Genomic DNA, 25,616 nt, shown 5'->3' on the forward strand with positions numbered 1-25,616 from the left:
CGCCTCCCTCCGCCAAGTCTCATCAGATTTTTATCTACACCAGCCTCCCAAAACCATACTGAAAATGCCTCAATTACCTTATACAAAGGATAATGTTATCGAAGCCATACTAGATGTCACAGATAATGGACTCTCGCAACATGAGGTCGCCCAGAAGCATGGCATGCCCCAGACCACTCTTTCTGATCGACTAAGAGGCATACCGCCTAAATCTGAAGTCAACCATCCTGGCCGGCTGTTATCCAAGTCTCAAGAGGCCAGGATGATTCATTACCTGGATACTTCGGCAAGAGGCCCTAGGCTATGCTCCATCCCACAGTCAGGTTCGCGCCACCGTCGCTGTCCTCAGTGTTGCGAATAATATGGCAATAAAGTAGTAGTTACGCAAACGAGCATTAAAATGGCATTGATGCATATCAGCAGATTCCTCACGCTTTGGCCTACCCTTACGCCTTATTTATCCGCATCTTCTACTGTCGTCGATTTTGGACGCATTTTGATTGTCATTTTTTGGCCAGCATCGAGATTTGACAGAGACGTTTACGGCCATTCTAGCCCTGTCCCTACTTACATAGCGGATCTTCAAATCTCATTATACATCTTCTTTTATGCTCCAACCTCCCACATATCTTCATTATGTATTAGGCACTCGCTTCCTAAATATCAGAGATCTATCATAATTGCTCGCCATGGATAAATGCCGACGCCACCGGCCACCCTAGATCGACACAGCGCATTCTGGCTTTGAAAACTGGCCCAACACAGAGCCTGATTCCTGTTCGTTTCTTAAGCTGCCAAAAGACGCGAGGAGCCTTATCTGAACCAAAGAGAAGATGTCAGACACAATCTCGCAGCTGCCAAACGAGATTCTACGAATCATTATGGAAAATGTTGGGTACTCCCCCAATTTATCTCCTTTTGTTAGTGCATTGTCACCGGAACAAGTGGGACAGAAGGTTATCTAGTAAGGCCTCACTGATACAGAGCTCAGGTCACCTCGATCAGAGATCTTAAATCAGCAACTGAAGTCTCGAAAAGAATCCGGAGCGTTTGTCTACCAATATTTTGGCAGTCCGTCGAGATTAGACCCAAAGGAATCTCACACTATATAGACCTCCCCGGCTTACCACTGCTCTATCTGTCCCCAATATCTTCGAAGTACATCAAACACCTGCATTTCCGAAAAAGCCTAGGAGTCTGTTGGCAATTTTATCAATGTCCTCATTCCGACGGACCCCGCAAGGCAGATCTGGACCTCTGCTTCGCGCTAACCCCAAGTGTGGGGTTGAGGTTAATTTCAGCCAATAAACAGCCGGGCCCCAATCCACTCGATTCAAGTCCAAATTTTGAGCGAAATTATCCATTTTGGTGGCCGATTACTGTTCAATCGCCTCTTAATAGTTCCTAGGGTGATTGACTGTAGATTTACTAGCAAAGTGCTCTCGCGATCCGTGTCCTATGGCTTAGCATTCCACTCCAAGAACGCCGTCTTTGCCAACCGGATATCCTCTAAAAAGCTTTGACTTGACCGACTTCGCTTGCTCGAATCACCAGTTACCTTCTTGCCATCCATCGTCTCCGACTGCCACGCTCGCTTGTTCGGCACCAGCTGCGCCAGCGGACGTCGAGGCGGGTTGAGCAGCAAAGCCCGTTCAAAGTCGATCACCATAATCCCGCCGGTCTCGGGATTGAATAACATGTTTGCGAGCCTCACGTCTTTGTGGACCACGCGCTCTCGATGCATGGCTCTCAAGGACCGAATGGCCTCGTCTTCGAGCGACCTGCTCATGCCGCCAGCCCTCTGCGCTCCGTCGACGCTGCAGCCTCCCCAGGACAAAAATGTCAAGTGCACCACGTAGACCCGGTGGTCGTAGTAGTAAGTCTTGTTCATCGATCGAAGGTCAACCGCACCCAGGAAAACGGGCACGTGGACGCCTTGCACTGGCTTGAGACGCTCGTAGACAGCAGCCTCGTGCTGGAGATCTTTGATGAAAGCCCGCACCGTGCCCTTGCTCACAAAGGTGTAGCCATGAGCAAGTAGGGTCACTTGGAAAAGCACACCCCGCGCACCACCTTCCCCCAATGGCCTGATCCCGTCGTCGAGAGACTGTTCCAGCTGCTTCCGGAGTAGGCGAAGCCACTCCTTGTGGTCGACAGGATGACGTGCGCGGGCGGTAGCGCAGCTCCCGCAGTGAAGCGCCACGTTCGGGCACTCTGGGTCAAGAAAACCACCCTTGACCATCCCGAGAAGACATTTCTGCGTACAGTACTGCCGACCCTGCTCGCCGTCTCCGCGCGGCGGCCGCAACGCCAGTCGCCGGCTCCGCCTGGTTCCTTGTCTTGCGTTTCGTCCAGTTGGCGTAGGCGTGTCCGGTGGCCTGGATGCCGACTCGTCATCAGATGGTTCCGGCTTGCCGTCCTTCCTCAACGACCCCTCGCCAATCTGGCACTTGGCAGTTCGACGCGTCCTTCTGCGCGGCAAGGCCGGCGACCGATCGACATCCTTGTAGGTGGTAGGTTCATGGCCAGGAGAGTAGGCTGACGACACCGATCGTTCATTTTCTGGGATAGAACGGAATGTCGATTCGAAGTCCTCAGACCACCTCTTCAAGCCATTCATAGCTTTTTGACGTTCCTCCTGGCTAATCTCCCGTCGCTCTCCAGGCGCACCGAGAGCCATGAGGGTGAACGCTAGATATTGACCGACAGCCGTGCATATATGGAGGTTGTTTGGATGTGCCGACACCTCCGGACCAGGCTCTGCTAGATGATAGTACAGAGTCTCAGGGTCGTCGTCCCAGTCGATGTTGAGAAACACGATAGCCTCGCCAGTAGTAAGAAGACCATACCCAAGGCCGCTTTCAATCATGTAGTGATACGTCTGCGTGATGGCAGATGCCGTCAGCTTCTCCGCGTGGTACTGGAAACGCGCGTCAGGGTTAATAGAAGTTGGAATCGTCCTTCGGTTCACAACTTCCCTGTAGATGTCCATGGGGCGGAGACCGAGGCGAAGGTGCGGAGCGGTCAGCTTGTGGGGCGGCTTGTACTCGGAAACGTAAACCATTGTGCGCTGGGAAGACGGCGTGTTGTCGGATCGATAGACGCAGATTTGATCCGGCCGCAACTGGTTGAGATCTATTCCGTGGTCCGGCGTCCGCGGCGGCGTCGATGGGGTCTCCCTCTCAACCACTTCTTCGGCAACATCGCTGAGGGCATGGGGATGGTTCTCAAAGACGACACCATCTCCGATCTGAAAATCCCTGCCGACCTCTTCGACCTGTTTAAGATGTTGTACGATGGCCCTAACCGGATCCTCCACGCTATTATGTAGGAAATATTCGAGCGTCTTCTCGTCTCCTATCGGTCGTTGGGAGACCCGGTTCCCCATGCCGGCCAGGAAGTTTCGGTTCTCGAAAAGGCGGCTTTCGGTAGGAAATGAATGGTGCAGTGTACCGAAGGTGACCCTCTGTTGATGAAGGAAGTTGGGCCATGGCCTGAGGTTTTTAGGACACCACTTGTTACGCGGGTTGGTCAACGGGCCCTTTGAGGTCAGTTTTGGATCTGTTTCGATGGCGAAGCGAGAGAAGACGGAATCATGGCAAGCTGCAATGTATTCGTCAAGCGTCGTGAGTCGTGTGTGTTCCTCTGCTTCCTCGGCGCGTTGCTGTTCCCTCTCGGCGCGTTGCTGTTCCCTCTCGGCGCGTTGCTGTTCCCTCTCGGCGCGTTGTCGCTCCTCCTGTCGTTCTCTCTCTGCTCCCTCGGCGCGTTGCTGTTCCCTCTCGGCGCGTTGTCGCTCCTCCTGTCGTTCTCTCTCTGCTCCCTCGGCGCGTTGCTGTTCCCTCTCGGCGCGTTGTCGCTCCTCCTGTCGTTCTCTCTCTGCTCCCTCGGCGCGTTGCTGTTCCCTCTCGGCGCGTTGCTGTTCCCTCTCGGCGCGTTGTCGCTCCTCCTCCGCGCGCTGCTCAGCTTCTCGTAGGAGTCTTGTCAATTCCTCTATACTCGATGGTGCATCCATGATATATAGGATTGATGTCGTGGTGAGGAGTGATTTCGAAGGGTGGATATTTGTGTCGTAAACGTTTGTATTGTGTTTTGATGTTTTGAGCTAATTAAAATGGAGCTACACTACGTTGCGAAGGGTTACCCGCCGGAAATCATTTCGAGGGCGGCCAATACATGGGCTAGGTGCCTAAATTATGTCAGCAATCGTCGCCCCGATTTGATCCGTAAGGCTGTTTAACCGATTGGCCCCGCCCTGTGAGGGCCTGGTTCGCGGAATAGACACTCCGATATGTATACTACTTCATCAGAGATTGGTGCCACTTCAACTGGTTCTTTTGGTCTCACTCCTCCCGGCTAGCCAACGAGTAAATGATTTTCTTTTGGCCATTACTACGCCGGCGTGACAGAATGGCTACACCGGCGTCACTCTTATACAGGCAGGCGTTTCTTTTATGGCTTCTGATTCGCTCGTTTTTTCCTTCGACCCACAGGTACATCCACGCAAAGGCGGTGAAGGCAGCTCCCCCTTAAAAAGTCCTTGCTTTTGGTAAAGAACCAATCGGGTCAACCAGTTCTAAAGCGAACATCACAACAAGGTCTAGTTTTCACTGCAGAACCAGGCCAATTCAAGTATGCCCTAGAGGGTAGTTATCTATCTCGCTATCCTCTACCTACTATCGAAGGAAGTCCCTCCTTTTCTTAATACCTGATGAGGAGAGGCTGTTCAGACAGTTCTGGTATCATCGTGAGACATCTTTCCTTGAGGTGGCTGCCTGCCATTTCTCCAACACTACACACAGTGTTGACAGAAGCTAAATGCACTAACAAAAAGGGATGGACCAATCAGAAGCCGTAGAAATGACGCCTGTGTAAGAGTCACGCTGGTGTAGCCATTTTGTCACCCCGGTGTAGTAATTACCTTTCTTTTAGCCAGTCATATGTTGAAGTAAGCATTTACTAGAAGGGGAATGTCGTAAAATCATACGACTATACTGCAGGAGGCCCACCGTTTACTGGGCACATGCAAAGTAACGGTTTATGGCTATTCTGGCCTGATCATTTCCCCTCTTTTAGACCTAATTAAAGCTTCCTTCGTCATATGAATCTGACTATTCCTACCCGCCTATCAAGTAGACACATGTATCTATAAGTCTCTACTCCAAAACTTACAAAGAGAATGTTATTGCGAAGAGGAAGGTGTACATGTACAATACTGTAAAGGTTACGCAACATTCCATTCATGCAATCTACCAAGGTTCGCACTACCTGCTGCCACCAGAACGCGGAGGTGGACGCATAGACCGGTCCGCCACAGAAGATTGTCATACTTTTACCGTCATGCAGCTAAGACGCTTATACATAACCCGTTCTAGGAAAAGGTCTTCTGCATGAGGCCATAACTCACTCATAGATCCCTTCTAAAGCCAGTGGCTTAGCTACCAAACAGAATAAGACATATTGATATATCAATGCCTTTAACATGTAGTTATCTATAATTAGAGAGGTGGTATGTTGAAGGATGATTGTATTTTGAGAGTTCACTTTCAGCTTACTGCAAGAAGTTGTGCCGTGTCTCAACCGCATGCGGGCAATTTCGTGGAGAGCTGAAAGGCTGGAAATAGGCTCTGTTATTGTCGATCTTCTGCCAGCTACCCAAGCGGGTTATGTGGCGTTTCCGCCGGCTGTAGATCAGTCCGAAATAAGTACATACGTTGTGTGTTTTAGGCCGAGTAGGGAGAAATTAGGGATGAGAATACTTTTGGCAAAGTACCTCAGGAAATTGGCTTCCAAGCAGACCCCTCAACGGTGTGAATCGGGAAAACTAGAGCTTTGTCGAGGTGCATGGTTTAGCGTAGTCTTCCCAGAAGGAATAAACCATATTATATCACACTTACGTCATTGGAATGAAGTGCGCCCCTGAGGTTTCCGGAGCCTGTTAATAGCCTTCGTGTGGGCCGTTGACCCGGCGTTTATCTCTACTCCGAGTCTCTTTGTCAATGCTTCTATATATCGGGGTGCTCCTTCTACCACCAATCTACCTATATAGCGCGACGGGCTTTTATTATCTAGATTTAACATAGTTCAGCCCTTATCCAACACTCACAAACATGTCTAACGACCCGGTCAACAAGCAAAGAGAGGCCGCAGCACCCTTTTGGGATGGCGAACCAGACAGCAGGCCAGAACACTCGTTAGGAATTTGAGTTCTCTCTTTGAAGACCGTCAACTGACAATGCAACAGGCCTTACGCCAGTCAAGTCTGTGCCGTATACTTCCAAGGAAATGGACCCCTCCATATCCCTCACGTACTCCTGCATCAGAGTGTCGAGCTTACTTCCCGAAGCGTCGCGACAGACTGTTTCTCTTCGTCGTTACGCGACCTTCACTTGGACGATATCGACTACAATACCGGCCATGTCCTTATTCACTTTATGACCACCGGCAGGTATCAATGCCTGAAGCCACAGGGAGAGACTATTATGATGAGGTATGCATCCGAGTTTACAACTGCACTCCGCGTGTACGCCGCAGCCCAATCCTTTCAATTGCCCTCTCTTCGTGATCTGGCAAGAAGAGAGATGATCGCACTCGGCGACAGGTTGAGCTTGCCTTCCTTGGTTGATATCATGGAAGAGTCAAGTCTGTCATTGAGCACTCTCCCGGGAATAGCCGCGTATGTTGAGTCGCGCATCCTTGCTTTTGCCGAGAACATTACCTATCCAACTTCAGAAAAGGTACTCTCTGAGATTGGAACTCCCAACACGCTCAGCATGGTACTTTTGAAGGCTATTCTGCTGCTTCAAACTTCAAAAGTATCTCTACGTGATGATTCACTTCGGAAGGAGGAACCCGTAGAGATTCTCCGAGGTCTCAGCGATACCGGACCCATAGCAAAAGGCAAGGCTTCGGATGTGGATCAAGCTATGAAGGAAGCCGAGGAGCAAGCAGCCAAGAGGGCCGAAGAAAAGGCTGCTGCTGCCGCTATTGCCGTGGCGCAAAGAATTGCTGAGGCTCAGGCGACTGAAGCAGTTCATGAAGAGGGGGAAATTGCTTGCTTATTAGAAAAAAAGGCACGCAGAGGAGGCAGACTTATCAAAAAAGACCAAGATAGGCTTTCCACACTCGAGTATAATACCGCAAAGAGAAGTGAAGCTCGGGCTGCTCGTGAAATTGCGGAAGCAAAAATTGCCCACGCATTAAGTGCCCCCGCTGCAGACAAGGTCGACCTTTCGCTGTTGTGGGCCGCCAGGAATGGAAGCGAGGCCATGGTCAAGATGCTCCTCGACATGGGCAAGGTCGACGTTGATGCGAAAGACAAGAACGGCCAGACGCCGTTGTCGTGGGCCGCTGAGAATGGACACGAGGCCGTGGTCAAGATGCTCGTCGACACGGGCAAGGTCGACTTTGATGCGAAAGATTACATTGGCCGGACGCCGCTGTCGTTGGCCGCTGAGAATGGACACGAGGCCGTGGTCAAGATGCTCGTCGACACGGGCAAGGTCGACTTTGATGCGAAAGACAAGAACGGCCGGACGCCGCTGTTGTGGGCCGCTGAGAATGGACACGAGGCCGTGGTCAAGATGCTCGTCGACACGGGCAAGGCCGACGTTGATGCAAAAGACAACAATGGCCAGACGCCGTTGTCGTGGGCCGCTAGGAATGGATGTGAGGCAGTGGTCAAGATGCTCGTCGACACGGGCAAGGCCGACGTTGATGCGAAAGATTACATTAGCCGGACGCCGCTATGGTGGCCCGCTAGGAGTGGACACGAGGCCGCGGTCAAGGTGCTCCTCGATACGGGCAAGGCCGACGTTAATGCGAAGGACATAGAGAACAGCCAGACACCGCTGTGGTGGGCCGCTGGGAATGGACATGAAGCCGTGGTCAAGATGCTCCTCGACACGGGCAAGGCCGACGTTGATGCGAAAGATTACATTAGCCGGACGCCGCTATGGTGGCCCGCTAGGAGTGGACACGAGGCCGCGGTCAAGGTGCTCCTCGATACGGGCAAGGCCGACGTTAATGCGAAGGACATAGAGAACAGCCAGACACCGCTGTGGTGGGCCGCTGGGAATGGACATGAAGCCGTGGTCAAGATGCTCCTCGACACGGGCAAGGCCGACGTTGAGGCGAAAGACACGCAGTATGGCCGGACGCCGCTGTCGTGGGCTGCTGAGAATGGACACGAGGCCGTGGTCAAGATGCTCGTCGACACGGGCAAGGCCGACGTTGATGCGAAAGATTACATTAGCCGGACGCCGCTATGGTGGCCCGCTAGGAGTGGACACGAGGCCGCGGTCAAGGTGCTCCTCGATACGGGCAAGGCCGACGTTAATGCGAAGGACATAGAGAACAGCCAGACGCCGCTGTGGTGGGCCGCTGGGAATGGACATGAAGCCGTGGTCAAGATGCTCCTCGACACGGGCAAGGCCGACGTTGAGGCGAAAGACACACAGTATGGCCGGACGCCGCTGTCGTGGGCTGCTGAGAATGGACACGAGGCCGTGGTCAAGATGCTCGTCGACACGGGCAAGGCCGACGTTGATGCGAAAGATTACATTAGCCGGACGCCGCTATGGTGGCCCGCTAGGAGTGGACACGAGGCCGCGGTCAAGGTGCTCCTCGATACGGGCAAGGCCGACGTTAATGCGAAGGACATAGAGAACAGCCAGACACCGCTGTGGTGGGCCGCTGGGAATGGACATGAAGCCGTGGTCAAGATGCTCCTCGACACGGGCAAGGCCGACGTTGAGGCGAAAGACACGCAGTATGGCCGGACGCCGCTGTCGTGGGCTGCTGAGAATGGACACGAGGCCGTGGTCAAGATGCTCGTCGACACGGGCAAGGCCGACGTTGATGCGAAAGATTACATTAGCCGGACGCCGCTATGGTGGCCCGCTAGGAGTGGACACGAGGCCGCGGTGAAGGTGCTCCTCGATACGGGCAAGGCCGACGTTAATGCGAAGGACATAGAGAACAGCCAGACGCCGCTGTGGTGGGCCGCTGGGAATGGACATGAAGCCGTGGTCAAGATGCTCCTCGACACGGGCAAGGCCGACGTTGAGGCGAAAGACACACAGTATGGCCGGACGCCGCTGTCGTGGGCTGCTGAGAATGGACACGAGGCCGTGGTCAAGATGCTCGTCGACACGGGCAAGGCCGACGTTGATGCGAAAGATTACATTAGCCGGACGCCGCTATGGTGGCCCGCTAGGAGTGGACACGAGGCCGCGGTCAAGGTGCTCCTCGATACGGGCAAGGCCGACGTTAATGCGAAGGACATAGAGAACAGCCAGACACCGCTGTGGTGGGCCGCTGGGAATGGACATGAAGCCGTGGTCAAGATGCTCCTCGACACGGGCAAGGCCGACGTTGAGGCGAAAGACACGCAGTATGGCCGGACGCCGCTGTCGTGGGCTGCTGAGAATGGACACGAGGCCGTGGTCAAGATGCTCGTCGACACGGGCAAGGCCGACGTTGATGCGAAAGATTACATTAGCCGGACGCCGCTATGGTGGCCCGCTAGGAGTGGACACGAGGCCGCGGTCAAGGTGCTCCTCGATACGGGCAAGGCCGACGTTAATGCGAAGGACATAGAGAACAGCCAGACGCCGCTGTGGTGGGCCGCTGGGAATGGACATGAAGCCGTGGTCAAGATGCTCCTCGACACGGGCAAGGCCGACGTTGAGGCGAAAGACACACAGTATGGCCGGACGCCGCTGTCGTGGGCTGCTGAGAATGGACACGAGGCCGTGGTCAAGATGCTCGTCGACACGGGCAAGGCCGACGTTGATGCGAAAGATTACATTAGCCGGACGCCGCTATGGTGGCCCGCTAGGAGTGGACACGAGGCCGCGGTCAAGGTGCTCCTCGATACGGGCAAGGCCGACGTTAATGCGAAGGACATAGAGAACAGCCAGACACCGCTGTGGTGGGCCGCTGGGAATGGACATGAAGCCGTGGTCAAGATGCTCCTCGACACGGGCAAGGCCGACGTTGAGGCGAAAGACACGCAGTATGGCCGGACGCCGCTGTCGTGGGCTGCTGAGAATGGACACGAGGCCGTGGTCAAGATGCTCGTCGACACGGGCAAGGCCGACGTTGATGCGAAAGATTACATTAGCCGGACGCCGCTATGGTGGCCCGCTAGGAGTGGACACGAGGCCGCGGTCAAGGTGCTCCTCGATACGGGCAAGGCCGACGTTAATGCGAAGGACATAGAGAACAGCCAGACACCGCTGTGGTGGGCCGCTGGGAATGGACATGAAGCCGTGGTCAAGATGCTCCTCGACACGGGCAAGGCCGACGTTGAGGCGAAAGACACGCAGTATGGCCGGACGCCGCTGTCGTGGGCTGCTGAGAATGGACACGAGGCCGTGGTCAAGATGCTCGTCGACACGGGCAAGGCCGACGTTGATGCGAAAGATTACATTAGCCGGACGCCGCTATGGTGGCCCGCTAGGAGTGGACACGAGGCCGCGGTCAAGGTGCTCCTCGATACGGGCAAGGCCGACGTTAATGCGAAGGACATAGAGAACAGCCAGACGCCGCTGTGGTGGGCCGCTGGGAATGGACATGAAGCCGTGGTCAAGATGCTCCTCGACACGGGCAAGGCCGACGTTGAGGCGAAAGACACACAGTATGGCCGGACGCCGCTGTCGTGGGCTGCTGAGAATGGACGCGAGGCCGTGGTCAATATGCTCCTCGATACGGGCAAGGTCGACCTTGACGCAAAAGACGAGACCGGCCAGACGTATTAATGTTAGCGACAGTACTTATGACTCCATTCCCCCACATTCGCACCCCGGAACTCCAGGCAGCAGCGGTACTTCTAAGTACTTCATTCGCTAAGCCAGAAATTGCTTACGCACCCATAAGGCGGCCAAATTCTGACAGAATATCTGCTTATGAGGTAGACTTGCAAAGAGCATGTTTTTTTTGGACTAGAAGGTCCAAGTGCTCATAATTGAACATCAATTGGCGGCTCGGGGGGTACTGGTATATCCCGATTTTTACGGTCTGCAGTCCTTGTTCGCCGAACCTTGAAGCCGCGAATAATCTATATCCATTAGCCTGGCATTGGGCGCCTTACTAGATGATTGGAACTGAGGAATGATCGAATGATAGCTACTTGATGCATCCGGTAACCCTAGTTCTATTATGAATGGTCCAAGCGAATGCCTTGTCACTAAACCTTCTGCTACGCACTGCCGCTCATGGGAGGACAGCCCGGAGCATATGTCCGCTATCGCCCGTACCCACTCTGATATGGTCAAAGTTGGACCGCACGGGGGTAAAACAGTAGGGTTGCCGTAGGCTAGGTCATGAGGCGAAATAGACATTTTGAGATGATCTTCTATTACTGTATGACCTCAGTAGACGTACCAGTGCCTATAGTCTGATAGATAAATTAAGTGATCCTAATTACACCAGAAGTGCTAGTGTAGTTGTCGTGGATTTGAACCTTGGCTGCAGGTGTAAACTTGGAGAATGATTGCTCCTTTACCCGCCTCCTTTAGGTAGAATATTCCCTAGGCTCCTTAGAACCTCGATGACTGGCATGTCCCTTGTTCCTGCGCTCGCCTTCTCCCGCTCCTCACGTTGTCGAAGTCGTAGGCCACTGACACTAAGGACCTTATCCGCTTCTTTGCCCGCAACCAGAACCCGCTGCTCGAGCCTGTGAACGTTGTCGGCAAGTTGGTCGACCTGAAACTCGAGTGACGACTGAATAGTCCGCAACCTTGATTCTGCCTCAGACCGAACAGCATCGAATGATGCTGTCTCGTCTGCCAGGAATCCCCTGATCTTGCCTTCGTCGGGATCTAATAGATCAAAGTCTGGTAGAACAATACGCCCAGTCTCGCCTTCGGAGAAGAGAGGCGGTTGCTCAGGCGGTGGTTTTCGTATTGCTTGCCATGCCTTCTTCTCATCTTGTAATCTTTTGATGTCGATTACCAGTTTGGCCAGTTTCTCGTCCAACTCCATGTTTCTGGGGTTGGGCCTCAACACTACAGGAACTTTTGGCGCGTCATCCTCTCGATTAAACCAGTCCGAAAACTCAGATCGAGCCGCAAAGTCTTTTAGCAGTTTGTCTTGAATAGCACGAGCACCCAAAATAGCATTAGAATTCGGTGCGCCATGAGGAGGCTTCTTTGCCAGAGCGCGCTCGCCACACCAGGTTAACAGTTGTCTCATACGCCGAGGCTCTGTCAAGCCTTCGGCTTCAATATGTTTGTAGAAATCCGCCGGATTGACTTCTCTGTGGGGTATTGCTGTTTGGCCGCTCTCGATCAAAGAGCTCGCCCTTCTTCCGCGATTACCCAAACTGCTCCGCCTGTTGCTATTGCCCCTCTTCTTCCGCATCTCCTTGTTTCTGTTAATGATGGGCGTATCGCTCATAGGCAGAGCAATTGTGGCTGACTGCACAGGCGGTTTGCGTTGCGGCGATTTATCCCAGTCTGGAGGCGGTCTAGGAGGTTTTGCGCGGGATCCGCGTTTCTTAGACGCTTCATTGACATGGGAAGTTGGCGCTGCTTCAGGCTCGGGTTCTGGTATGGATTCTGGTGCTGGTTGAGGAGCTTCTTCCCCCTGTGTTTCCCCAGATCGTCTCGTGCTCCTCCTGGTTGATGGTCTCTTAGTGACGTTGATTTCTCGCCCAACCGACGCGTCGACACTCGCTTTTTGTCTGCTGCTCTTCCTCGTCGTGGGCTGCGTCATCGCGTTCATTTCTTTCTCGGGTGGCTCCTCTTCCACAATCGTTCCATTAGTCGTCGGTGCCTTAACAGCGTGTTGCTTCGCCGCAGGTCGTCCATTTGTAGGCTTCTTCACTGGCTCTGCCTTTGGCTCTAGCACTACTTCCGGCTTCGGTTCATCTGTCTTGTCCGTCTTAATTCTCTTCGATTTTCGCACAAATGCGAAGTCGTCGTCATACTCATAATCTGTCGCCGCCGCTGCAGCGAGACGCTTGCTCAACCGTCGCCCGTTCTCGTTGCCCATGCTAATTACTTGAAGCGGCCGCCGAGTCATCACTAGAGTAGTCATGGGTGGCGCATTCGGGGCCGTTGACGACGTGATTTTAGATTCCCGAGGTTGTGATGCCGAGAAGTTACCGGTGCGGCGCGGTACGGTCAGTAGTGGACGTACGTCGCGTTGTTATTTGCGTCTTCTCAATGATTAAAACATGCTGCTCAACACGCTCAAATGCTGTTGCAATGCAATTCGTGATGTCGGCTAGTTTGCGGCGTCGTCAATGGAGGTTTGCGCTTCGCGACGTGATTCGCGAATCGGGGTCGAGCAAGGACCCATACTTCTACTTACATAAGTACTACTACTAGCTGGGGGCCCCATAGGGACACGCCTAGGCGCCTCTCCACTTCTGCACGCGTAGGCGTGCGGATTATGTCAGCCCCCAATTTGGCTCCCAATAGGCGACTACTAAACGCACAACCGGCTGTGCAATAAGACCGCACAACCGGCTGTGCGATTAGACTGCTGATGTAATCAACAACAAGACACGCGATGCACGAAGGGATCAACAACAACACAACAACAGCTTTCTTGATGCCCAATGGGCCAATTAGACCTCAATTGAAGTTATTTATCTATCTATCGTGAAAATGGATTCATATGACCTCTTCTGTACGACTTTTTCGGCGTCATTTCCCCCCTCACAGAATGAACGCCATTTTTTCCCCAGTCCTGAACCTGAGTGGTATCCTGAGCCTGTTGGTGAAGGGGGTCTCTCTGAGGAGGAGAGGAAGTGGCTCGAGGCCGCTACTATTGAGACTATCGATCCAATGCTTGATGAGAGCTTCCCTGCTGATGCTCTTCCACCTGAAGATCAATATGAAAGCCGTGAAGCAGCCCGTGAAGCAGCCCGTGAGGCTATTAACAGCTGGGCAAAGAGTAGAGGATATGCCTTCGTGACGGGCCGGTCAGGAAAGACTCCCAATGGAAGGACTTGGGTGCATTTCACCTGTGACCGCGGTGCAGGTCGTATCACCACCATGAAGGAGGAAGATCGTAAACGCCGTACAGGTGCTCGCCGCACAGGCTGTCAGTTCTCGGTGATGGCAAAAGAGAGTCTTGATGGTGCTAATTGGGCTGTGAGGCATCGTGAGGGTCCTCAATATGCTTCTCATAATCATCCAAGGAGTCGAGGCGACGGCAGAGCGCATCCAGAGCACCGGAAGCTCTCTGAGGAGGAGCTTATAGAGATCCGGCGACTGATCCGGCGTGGTATTATGCCAAGGCAGATCACAAACCTCATGCGTGATAGCAGCCGGCAGACTGTCATCAAGCAGAAGGATCTATATAATGCTATCGCTCGAAGTAAGCAACAGCTTATGGAAGGCCAATCCTGTATGCAGGCCCTCGCTCAACAGCTTCAAGACCGAGGCTTCTGGAGCCGGATACAGCGTGATGACGATACCGGCAGAGTGAAGGCCGTGTTCTTTGCGCACCCTCGGTCTATTCAGTACCTCAAGACCTATCCAGAAGTGCTCATCATGGACTGCACCTATCGGTCTAATCGATACAAGATGCCACTTCTTGATATCATTGGTGTTGACTGTTGCGGCAAGAGCTTCTGTATTGCATTTGCCTTCTTGACCGGCGAGGCTGAACATGATTACGCCTGGGCACTCATGTGGCTAAGGCATATCTTCAACCTTCATCAAATCGACCTTCCTTCTGTGATAGTTACAGATAGAAGCCTTGCTTGTATGAATGCATTGGCCTCTTCAGATTGCTTCCCTGATATCCCTGCCTTGTTGTGCGTTTGGCATATTGATCGGGCTGTTAAGGCATATTGTTCACCTGCCTTCCTTCGAGATCATGATAACCTGCAGAGGCATGAAGATTGGGGGCATTCTATGCTGCCTTTCGTGAGGTCATGTATGCACCAACGCAGACTATCTACTATGAGAAGCTTGATGATTTCAAGGAAAAGTATGCCCTTGATCACTCTCGTGAAGTCGGCTACATCTTGGAGGCCTGGATAACCCCATATAAGCATAAGTTTATCAAGGCATGGACTAATCAATATCGTCATTACGGTCAGACTGCAACTTCCCGGGTTGAGGGTATCCATCAATTGATCAAAAATGAGATTGATAGTGCATCTGTTGATCTTTTGAAGCCTGGATGAAGATGACCCTTGTGATCGAGACCCAATGCGATCAACTAGACCAAATGCAGACCGATGAACACAGTCGACCCCCAGCAGATCTTGTTGGAGGTATATGGTCTGTTGTCCGTACTTGGATACCAAGTCAGGCTTTGCGGGAAGTCAACAAGCAAGTGAAGCTCTTGCAGAAGGAAGTCTCCCCTTGCACGGGGATATTCACGAAGACCCTAGGTCTTCCGTGTAGTCATACCATCCGGGCACTTATCAGGTTACGAAAGCCTCTGCAACTGCATCACTTTGCCCGTCACTATCAGATCCGGCGGCCAGAAATCCCTCTTGTCATACTAGAGCCGGCTAAGCAGTTTGATCGACTTGCAGCAAAGTCATCACAGGCTGAATCAAGCATACGGCGCGAGCCCTCGAGATTTGAGGTTGTCGAGAAGGAGCTACAAGGAAGGGCACCACCAAAGTGTACTGGCTGTGGTCAAGAGGGGCATAAGAGGAATTCCAAGATGTGTCCCTCACGACATGACTATCTCAAGGAGTCATCTTCTCAGCTTCCCTCTGTTCCGGAAGTCGTCCCCTCGGTTGAGCCTACCGTACAGCAACCCGTCCCTCAGTCACCGGGTCAGACGGTTGTATATACCACAACTCGTACGACAACAACACAGGTAGAGCAACGAACGATACAGATATCTTCGCCTTCCTCAACAGGGTCCCTCCTATACCTCCTCCCTCGCCGCCGCCTCGGCAGGTTACTCCATTGATGCATGACGACGGGCGTGTCATCTATAGCCGCTACAAAGCAGCTCGAGAAGAGTGGTATAGAGAGCAACCACCGCACCGCCAAACCGATAAGCTATATCGAAAGGCCAAGGGACTTCGTGCTCGCTACAACAAGGCCGAGAAAGCATATGTGTTATCAGATAGCCGGATGGGTAGGCACGTCAAGCGTAGGAACGGCTTAAAGCTGAGGGATTGGACCGATGAAGAGATAGCTGCTTATCTAGATTGGGATAAGGAAGAGGAAGAGAGGGCATATGAGAAAGAGGCGGCAAAACCACTGTATGATAGGAATAGGAATCTGAATTCGTATTGGGAGGAAGCAGCTGTGGATTTTCAGTCACGGGAGGCATTGTACAATCAATCGAATGCACCTGACTAGATTAATTATTTGCATTAAAGAGCGCAATTGATACATACCATTCGAAAGAGCGAAAAGAAAAAAAAAACCTGTATCTACGACTATATAGCTTGTATTATTATTATGTTGATACTTAATCTTTTTCAATAAGTTATGAAGTGTATTCCACGGAGCCGGTGGTTGTGGATCCGGACCTACCCGGCACCGACAAAACACACTCCGCCGGTTGCATTACGAATGCAATTGAATAGGTAAATAACGGTAAATTAGACTCAATGACATATCAATAGAAAGCTCTTTTTTTTCTCTATTTAACTAGCATAGCGGCAAAACTCAATGGTGGCAAAAACCTCTATTTCAAGAGTTTGATTGATTCGGCCGTGGCTGCCAATTTGTCACCGGGACCGTACCTGCAACACCTCTTCCTTGCCAAGTCCAATCCGCATAGCCGTTGCGAGATATATTCGAAATATGAAGCCCTGACTGCTGTATACCTTGAAGCCGGGGCTCAAAATGATTCATACCAATTGTAGCTGTAGGCCATTGATAGCCACTGACTGCAAAATTGGTATTGTAGTAGTTAGCATCCATTTGCTGCAGCCCGTTGTATGACCACGTCGGTAACTGTGCAGCAGCCGGGCGTTGCTGTTGACCTTGATACATGTTTTTCATGTATCCGAGATGCCAATTTCCTGATACCTCATAGCCCCAAGGCTGTACAGTTGCTTGAGCCGGTTGACCTTGAGGAATGTGACTTATCTGAGCCACCCATTGGCGAGCTGAAGGGTCTTGAGCATACAGCTGACGAAGATTTTGAGGGCCATTTGCATTAGTATGCGCATCTCGCCATTGCTGAACAGGATACAGGTTATAGCCTTCACGAGAGTAGTTAATTGGAAGCCGATTTTGAAGCGTATGAATCGTATTTTGCTGCAAAGGTTGAAGCACAAAAGGGTTTACTTGCTGAGCTCTTGCTTGGATAGCAGTAGCATCCTCAGCAATAGTAAATACAGGCCGTTGGTTGTTCATGTTGAGCTTCGTGAAGTAGTCAAGTTGTTAGATTGATATGAAAAGAGAGGGAGAGAAAGAAGCTATAAAGCCGAGATATATATATTCAAAAGGCATTACTGATTCAGTTACTCAATTGCTCAATAAACAGCTATTTTGCATACTATCACAGCTCATTAGCAACAATTGATCAGATAGATATAACATAAACTGCATCACTATCCTTCTAGCTGCAGTGTATCACATTGAGGGCTGACACCTATTATTCACGGTCTAGGTTGTGATAATAGATGTATTCAAGCATCAGGAACTGTAGCTGAACAGGCCTGCAGCTTGCAGAAGCTTTGAATAGCTTCATTTATTGAAGGAAGGTTGATTTACTTGGTCAAGTGGTGATAGCCTCACATCGTTGTTGATTACATCAGCAGTCTAATCGCACAGCCGGTTGTGCGGTCTTATTGCACAGCCGGTTGTGCGTTTAGTAGTCGCCACCTTGGCTGTGTCTGATGACTAATGTGGCCTGCTGGATCCCGGTCTGTTAACTTCAATTGATCAATTGACTCAAACTTCAAACCAGTCGCAATGCCGCAAAAATGATTTTCGAAGGCTGGCAAGCCATATATAAGCTTCCCTCAAAGTAATGAATCGATGCATCTACTTGAAATGCATTTTAGCGATGAAAACCTATGGGTGACCTGAATCCGTTGGGGTGCAATGGATTCAGGTCGTCATTTCATTAGCGCCTTTTTTTTTACTATGGGAAAGCCATTGGATTCAGAGCTGTATCCGCCATGCAGCTGGGATAGGCGCATTGATGGTATGCTGCGATGCCTTCTTGCCATGGACTCGCGTGTGGTCGTGCATTGTCTCGATGCGCCGCGTGCAGTAGTCACATTTATCAACGGCACAGATGCATCCTCCGTAGACGGCAAGACCCTTTACCGGCTGGCATGGCCTTTTCCGGTCAGGCCTCCACTGTCGCAGCTCTTCCACAGGGCGCAGCTCATAGCTCAATAGCTGCTCAACGGTCGATCGCAGCGTCTCGCCTTTCATCTGGTGCGGCTCGGCCCGCAGGTGGCTCTTCCAGCTTGTTAGCTTCGGGATCAGACATGTCTCGCAGACCCGGCAAGCTATGACCCGGTGGTCGGCGTTGTAATGGAAGCTATCAAGACCCATAGTAGGTAGTACTATTACTATAAGATGATGTATTTTTATTGATCTAGGAACAATGAATAAAATGGGGAGCCTGAATCCATATCTATTATATTCTTACATATGCTTATTGTAACTTTCTCTCCTTTTTCTTCTTATCTCTCTTAGTCTTCATTCACTGTAAGTTGCCTTTGAAGAACACTGAGGGCTATTCTCTCTATAAAGTTTAGACCTGTCCTAAAAGCGCGCGTCAAAGACGCGCTGTTCGCGTGGAATTCCGTAATCAAACTTTAATTAACTAGTTATATTACATATATTACATACGTTGCAAAGCTTTGAGCTACCACCTCAAACACTATAAGAACCATCCAGTGTTATGACCAGAGCACCAATGAGATGATAAAGCGCCCCTGCTATCGCTGAAAGTGGAGTCGCGGCAGTTTCGTCAAGTACCCACTTTCAAGTGAAAGAGGAAAACAGGGGTGATGGCCCAATCAAGACGCATAAACGTCCTTTTTCACTTGAATTTGGAGCTGGAATAATGATGTAGGCTGACTTTTATGTAAGTGAAGTTGGTGAGTTTTGGTGGAGCTTTTTTTATTTTGCCTGGCGAAAGAGGGGTGGTGCCGAAAGAGGGGTTGTGGATGGTAAGGACTTAACGCGGTTTGTTAGCAATCAAGACCACGTTTTGGACTTTTGTAGCAAGTATGCATATATCATGCAGCTTGTTACCAAAGTGATACGTGCGCCCCTTCCAAGTCAAAACATAATCAATTTCGTAGGTCGTTACTAGGAACTGGGAAAGGGCTGCTTGGAACCAAGAAGATAATTATGCCTGCCCCCGCTTTAAGAGAACTTCATCACTAGCACACGACCTGATCGACAGCCGATAGCGACCGTTGATCTATCAATAGCGGGCCTGCCCCCTCGATAGTCCGGAGGCAGCCAAAGCATCTTCTTTCCATCTTCAACAATCCATTCGCCATCCGCGCTTATACCCCATCCAGAATGGCTAACACGCGGTAATGTTATCTCAGCCGACCGATCATTTATGACAGGCGGCAGAGCCGGGCGATCCAGATTTAGAAGTCCAATATCGGTAGAGAGGAGAGCATTTGACGTTGGATCAAATGAAAGGTGATATAATACTCTCCTAACGTTAAGCGTCTGCTCGCATGTGCCCGTGGCTGTGTCCCAGATCTTGACTGTCTTATCATCTGAGCCAGATGCAATACGCTGGCCATCTGCCGAGAACACCACCGAATTCACCCAATTGCCATGGCCATTAAGCGTCTGCTCACATACGCCCGTGGCTGCGTCCCAGATCTTGACTGTGTTATCATATGAGCCAGATGCAAGACGCTGGCCATCTGCCGAGAACACCACCGACGTCACCGAATGGCCATGGCCCTCGAGCGTCTGCTCGCATGCGCCCGTGGCTGCGTCCCAGATCTTGACTGTCTTATCATATGAGCCAGATGAAAGACGCTGGCCATCTGCCGAGAACACCACCGACGTCACCCAATCGCCATGGCCCTCAAGCGTCTGCTCGCATACGCCCGTGGCCGCGTCCCAGATCTTGACTGTCTTATCATGTGAGCCAGATGCAAGACGCTGGCCATCTGCCGAGAACACCACCGACGTCACCCAATCGCCATGGCCCTCGAGGGTCTGCTCGCATACGCCCGTGGCTGCGTCCCAGATCTTGACTGTCTTATCAGCTGAGCCAGATGCAAGACGCTGGCCATCTGCCGAGAACACCACCGACATCACCGAATGGCCATGGCCCTCAAGCGTCTGCTCGCATGCGCCCGTGGCTGCGTCCCAGATCTTGACTGTCTTATCATCTGAGCCAGATGCAATACGCTGGCCATCTGCCGAGAACACCACCGACCTCACCTCCCCGCCATGGCCCTCAAGCGTCTGCTCGCATGCGCCCGTGGCTGCGTCCCAGATCTTGACTGTCTTATCATCTGAGCCAGATGCAATACGCTGGCCATCTGCCGAGAACACCACCGACAACACCGAACTGCCATGGCCCTCAAGCGTCTGCTCGCATGCGCCCGTGGCTGCGTCCCAGATCTTGACTGTCTTATCAGCTGAGCCAGATGCAAGACGCTGGCCATCTGCCGAGAACACCACCGACATCACCCAATGGCCATGGCCCTCAAGCGTCTGCTCGCATACGCCCGTGGCCGCGTCCCAGATCTTGACTGTCTTATCATGTGAGCCAGATGCAAGACGCTGGCCATCTGCCGAGAACACCACCGACGTCACCCAATCGCCATGGCCCTCAAGCGTCTGCTTGCATGCGCCCGTGGCTGCGTCCCAGATCTTGACTGTCTTATCATCTGAGCCAGATGCAATACGCTGGCCATCTGCCGAGAACACCACCGACCTCACCTCCCCGCCATGGCCCTCAAGCGTCTGCAGGCAAGCGTTCCAATCTGCCTCCATTCTTGGCTTCAATACCATCCAATCCGGCTCCTCCTTCTTAAAGAGCTCTCTGGTGAGACTGCGTTCAGGACTGAACACGAGTGCGGACGCATAAGCCTGCAATGGAGCAATCTCGATGGCGCGAGCATGAGAAAGAATGAATCGGCGCGCATCTCGAAGTAGTTCTGTCAGTTTCTGCGCTCCCGCGATTTTCTATAACCTTGTTAGACGGCTTCCAATATACATCTAGAGCAGCTTACCACTAAAGCCTCGAGCTTATGTACCGCCTTGATTCCCTCCGACATGCTTCGTAGCAGACCAAGACATTCCAGCCAATACAAGTACTTCTTCTGGATGAATACATGGACGTTGCCGTTATCCCGCAGAATGTCGTTGACTTCTGCGACATCTGAGTCGTGAAGATGGTCAACCCAGTAGACGCATGAATATCGAATTGGGGATAATGGGTCGGGATTAGTCGGTGAGACCTGATCAATGGAGAATCCTGGCGTGTTGAGACTGTAGACGTTTCGTCGAAGAGTTTCCGACAGGACCCCTAGCGACCTCGAGAAGAGGGCATAGTGCTGGTGCGCAATGCCAGAAGGTAGGATTTGTTTTGACGCGTTCTTGAGCAGGAAATCTTTGGCTGATTGATGCACAAAGTAGATGACGCCTTTTTGAAGAGTCAGAAAAGAACCACAGGAGCTGATGATTTCTTCCAACTCATCCTGGTCGAGATCTTCGAGCGACTGGGCAAGAGCCTTTAACTCGTCTAGGGTGATGGGTCGGTATACGACCGAAGCAAGAGCGAGGATCTCTCTGCAACGATCTGCATCTTTCGAATCGCTGATATGTTCCACCATTCGCTTATAGAGAGGATCAAGACCTGGGGGGAATGACTTCAATGTGTCGAGTGTATGCCGTTTTCGGACCTTGGGATCTGCTAGCTCTTGACAGACCAAGGCGACCCAGAGAAAGGTGCCATCGGCATTGCCAACCAAGTGACGTTGAACAGCGTCCCCTGTTTCCTTGTCGTATTTCTTAAGACCTGCCAGTCGATTCACCTTGTGTCCGATGTAGGTATTGACAGCCTTGGAGATTGAGTCCTTGTTCAACTCAAGGCGCAGCCTGACTTTCTGCTCCAAATTGTCCAGTTTCTCCTCAATGTCCGGCCAGTTACGGCTAGAGACGATCCACTTGACGCGGGAAGGTTTAGTGATGAAGTCGAGAAGCTGATGGCGATTTGTCTTGCATTCATCGAGGGCATCAACAATCAGGATCGCACCATCCACGCCCGGGTCATTAAGCATGGCCGTGAGGATCTTAGATAAGGCTTCCCAGGCATTCCCATCCTCAAAAAGCTGCTTACCCGCATGGTCGTGCTTCTCCCGAACATGCGAGATGAGCGACGGCTGTTGGTCGACGAGAAGGTAGATCAGGCCACGCAGCACGGCCGTCGCATTGCTCAGTCGTGTCTCGGTGGCCTGGCAGAAGAAGTAGGACAGGTGTTTGCCGGGTTCCTTCTCCAGTTCGTCGATGATGCCGCACAGCAGCATCGTCTTGCCCTTGCCAGGATCGCCTTTGATCCAGAGCAGCTGGCTTTGTGGATCGTCACGCCATCGCCGAAATTCGTCATTATCAAGAATCCAGCGGTACGAGTCCCTGAGCAGGCCGCCCTTTGTAGCTTCGATGCGCGTCTTGTCGTCGCGAGGGTCGGTCTCGCGCAGGTCTTTCAGACATTGCTTCGCCTCGTCGTCTTGGTGTCTCTTCTCTTGATGTTGCGTTTGCGCTTCAATGGCCAAATGTACGCCTTTGATGGCCGCATGAATGTCTTGGAGCTTCATCTCTATAGCGCTAGCGGTTTTGGCGATTTTCTGCAGTCGTATCTTGCTCTCTTCTGTGTTGTATTGTTCCATGTCTCTTTGCACGGCATCCTCTGCTTCCTTGATCTCGCTGAACTGGCCAGCCCAGTCATCGAGTTTGAGCATATCCCTTCCGATGACGACAGCCGAGTTCCGGTAGTAAATGCAGACGCTCTTCATCTGATAGGAAAGAAGTTTCTCGTAGAGCTGCACGACGTGCTCCTCTAGTTGGACTCGCAGTCCCACGGAAGATTGCTCGGCCTTGTTCTCGTCGAGAAGTAGAGACACTAAGTTCCAGTACCACTCTATTCTTGACAGGACGTAGGCGATGCCTTTGCGGTTTGCGCGTGCCTCGGTGACGGGGTTCGAAAGGATCTATCAACTGTCAGCAAGGGATCATCGACCGTTCTGCGTTCGGTTGGGAAAGCAATTCACACACCTCTAATCCAAGGCAGACGCCGACCCAGGCAACGGCGGCTTCTGGTGCGGCCTTTACCGCGCTGTCCATTATTCCCCTCACCGCTTGTATTGCTTGCAAGCCTTCGTCAATGCCTTGCTTGATGGACGCTTGCTTCTGCGTCCGGCCCAGCCCTGCCTGGATCAACTGCTGCATTTGGCGGCATCTTGGGCCCCAAGCGCTTGCTATTCCATTGTCAGTCGGTTCGGAGGCAACGGAGCTAGGGCCGTCCTCGTGCAGTTTAGAACCCAAGATCTTCTCGTACGCCCCGACTAGTTTGGGCTCGCTCGCTTTGAGCCCATCGTAGGCCTTATTCCAAAGCCGCTCTTGTAGACTCGTCAGCGAGGAGGTGTCGGAATCCGTCGAGATATGCGGAGAGGGCGTTGGCTGAGATGTCGGTCGAGCAGCTAGTTGGGATGAAGGTCGAGATGGTGTTGGCGAAAGTGTTTGTGGCGAAGGAGTCGAGGATTCCCGGTGAGAGGCCTGCAACCACTTCCTGCCCTTGGATTTCACTTTCCCAAACAATGCAGGCGCCATCTTCACCGAAGGGCCGCCTTGTCCTTGTTGTGCGATATGATGGTATCAGCGAGATGACTTCTCCGATCGATGAGTCGGGACGGCGACGAGATGGGACAGCGCAGCATCCTTGAGGGATTTGTGTGTGGGGAGGCCTCAGCACCTGAAAAGAACCCCTGTAGCTAGGCGCAGGTTGTGAGGCCAATAGGGCTGTTGAGCGATGGAGTATGCAGCTGCACCAGTTCAATCGCAGGGCTGTGCTGGGTTGGGAGTGGAAAGTGCAAAGCCAAGCAGGTGAAGAGAGGCAAGAACAGGCGGGCATGATTTGATTCGGCGCTGGCCTCTGACACCAGAGTTAAAGATACTTCTTGAAGATGAGCGAACCTAGGCACAGTGTCGTGAGTTTGGCGGATAAGTCGATAATGGCGATGCCACTTTCCTGCCGCATGGGCCGGTGGTAAAAGACGATATTTTGACGAGCAAAGAAAGCTGGTTCGAAGGTGGGTGTGAAGGGGGGAGAGAGGGGTCCGTCAACAGGTACCACGATGGATGCCTAACGAAGCTGTGGCGTGGCGGAGTCGCGCTTGGCCTCCTGCCAAGAACACAAACGCGCTTTGTGCATCTCGTAATGATTGGTCCATCAAAGCCCTTGTATCCCCATAAAACATGAGACGGCGTCTTTTGCTCCCACAACCGTTGTGATTGGGTACACTTCCTTCATTGTTATGAGCGCGATCTTGATGATGCGCTGTCATCTCTGAGTTTCTGATCTCTGACGCTCGCATGCACTCCTGCATGGAAGCGATGTGATTTCCGAGCGCAAGAGCACGATAAGAGCCGGAGGAGAGCGGCTGCCGTAATGGACGAACGCGTAATGATATTGGCCAAGAGAAAAAGTTCACTAAGCGAAAGGTGCCAACCAAATGTGGATCTCGGACGATGTGCGATGGCGTATTGTCGACCACCTAAGCCCCACCGCTTATGCATTTGTGGATCTCCTTACACTTGGTGAGCCAACTCCTGCCTCACTCTTCATCACTGAGTCAACACTTCATGGGCTCATTATTCTGAGTAATAAAGTTTTGTAGCGCATATAACCTCACGTTTGATCAATACTTTGACCTATTTCTACATACCAAAGTCTCTAGAGCGCTTCAGTATATAGGCTATGCAGCCAATGCAAACCATCATGGAGCCGACTCTTCTCGCGCTCAACAATTCAGTATCATTCGAGCAGGGCCACTCACCTAAATCTGTAAGGATATGATTTGAAGAGAGGTATCGATTCTTGCGTTATTCGAGTTCTATCGCAATGAAGTCTAGTAGGGGAGATCTTGCTAACGTGCACGGTTGGGAAATTGCAATCAGAATGAAGAATAAGTGGGGGCATAATAATCTTGCCCGAATGTAGCAGAACCGGCGGCTAATAGGCGGACGGGTGCCCGTCCTTCTAAAATTGGACGGGTCCCGTCCCAGTTTCCATATATGGTATAGTTTGCTCCGCTATCGGACCGCCAGCATCGTCACCCTTACACTTGCAAGATCCAGTTCCAGATTCAACGCGGCTGAGATACGATGATCCACGAGCAATCCACCAGGGATACGTCACGTCAAGAGATGATTGGTAACCGCCAGTATAGGAAAGCAATGGGCCTGCCTTTAGCATATCCAAAAGCAATCTACAGCTGGTGTCTTGATTATAAGCAGATGGGGAGGTGCTGTGCAACCCCAACGAGCCTAAGAGAATGTACCAAAGAAGAGATGGTGGCTTATTCAGACTAGGACAAAGCAGAGCCTGATCGCATCGAAGCACAAGTAGCTCGAGTGACCGACAACGGGCGACTGTTCACAAGCAGAAGAGGCATCGGTGAGCTTTGGGAAATAGCCTAGCAAGACATCGATGAACAAGAAGCC

The 25,616-nt window shown here is 52.0% G+C and overlaps 6 protein-coding genes across 6 annotated transcripts; 1 reads left to right on the forward strand and 5 right to left on the reverse strand.

Moving 5' to 3' along the window:
• Positions 1 to 1,456: 1,456 nt before the first annotated feature.
• On the reverse strand, positions 1,457 to 4,012 carry FPOAC1_012971 (uncharacterized protein; the record flags this gene model as incomplete). Its single annotated transcript, XM_044857313.1, has 1 exon — positions 1,457 to 4,012. One exon carries the CDS (start codon positions 4,010 to 4,012, stop codon positions 1,457 to 1,459), a length of 2,556 nt encoding a protein of 851 aa, XP_044701496.1.
• A 2,095-nt stretch (positions 4,013 to 6,107) lies between these two features.
• On the forward strand, positions 6,108 to 10,760 carry FPOAC1_012972 (uncharacterized protein; the record flags this gene model as incomplete). Its single annotated transcript, XM_044857314.1, has 2 exons — positions 6,108 to 6,190; positions 6,242 to 10,760. The coding sequence occupies 2 exons, from the start codon at positions 6,108 to 6,110 to the stop codon at positions 10,758 to 10,760; spliced, it is 4,602 nt and encodes a 1,533-aa protein (XP_044701497.1).
• Positions 10,761 to 11,502: 742 nt separating this feature from the next.
• Positions 11,503 to 12,996, reverse strand: FPOAC1_012973 (uncharacterized protein; the record flags this gene model as incomplete). The annotated part of the gene is made up of 1 exon (XM_044857315.1): positions 11,503 to 12,996. One exon carries the CDS (start codon positions 12,994 to 12,996, stop codon positions 11,503 to 11,505), a length of 1,494 nt encoding a protein of 497 aa, XP_044701498.1.
• A 3,632-nt stretch (positions 12,997 to 16,628) lies between these two features.
• FPOAC1_012974 (uncharacterized protein) lies at positions 16,629 to 17,300 on the reverse strand (the record flags this gene model as incomplete). The annotated part of the gene is made up of 1 exon (XM_044857316.1): positions 16,629 to 17,300. One exon carries the CDS (start codon positions 17,298 to 17,300, stop codon positions 16,629 to 16,631), a length of 672 nt encoding a protein of 223 aa, XP_044701499.1.
• A 753-nt stretch (positions 17,301 to 18,053) lies between these two features.
• On the reverse strand, positions 18,054 to 18,455 carry FPOAC1_012975 (uncharacterized protein; the record flags this gene model as incomplete). Its single annotated transcript, XM_044857317.1, has 1 exon — positions 18,054 to 18,455. The coding sequence occupies one exon, from the start codon at positions 18,453 to 18,455 to the stop codon at positions 18,054 to 18,056; it is 402 nt and encodes a 133-aa protein (XP_044701500.1).
• An 822-nt stretch (positions 18,456 to 19,277) lies between these two features.
• FPOAC1_012976 (uncharacterized protein) lies at positions 19,278 to 23,723 on the reverse strand (the record flags this gene model as incomplete). The annotated part of the gene is made up of 3 exons (XM_044857318.1): positions 19,278 to 21,080; positions 21,128 to 23,104; positions 23,169 to 23,723. The coding sequence occupies 3 exons, from the start codon at positions 23,721 to 23,723 to the stop codon at positions 19,278 to 19,280; spliced, it is 4,335 nt and encodes a 1,444-aa protein (XP_044701501.1).
• Between the last annotated feature and the right edge of the window lie 1,893 nt (positions 23,724 to 25,616).

This window comes from Fusarium poae (assembly GCF_019609905.1).
Source record: "Fusarium poae strain DAOMC 252244 chromosome Unknown contig_1, whole genome shotgun sequence".
NCBI lineage: Eukaryota > Fungi > Ascomycota > Sordariomycetes > Hypocreales > Nectriaceae > Fusarium > Fusarium poae.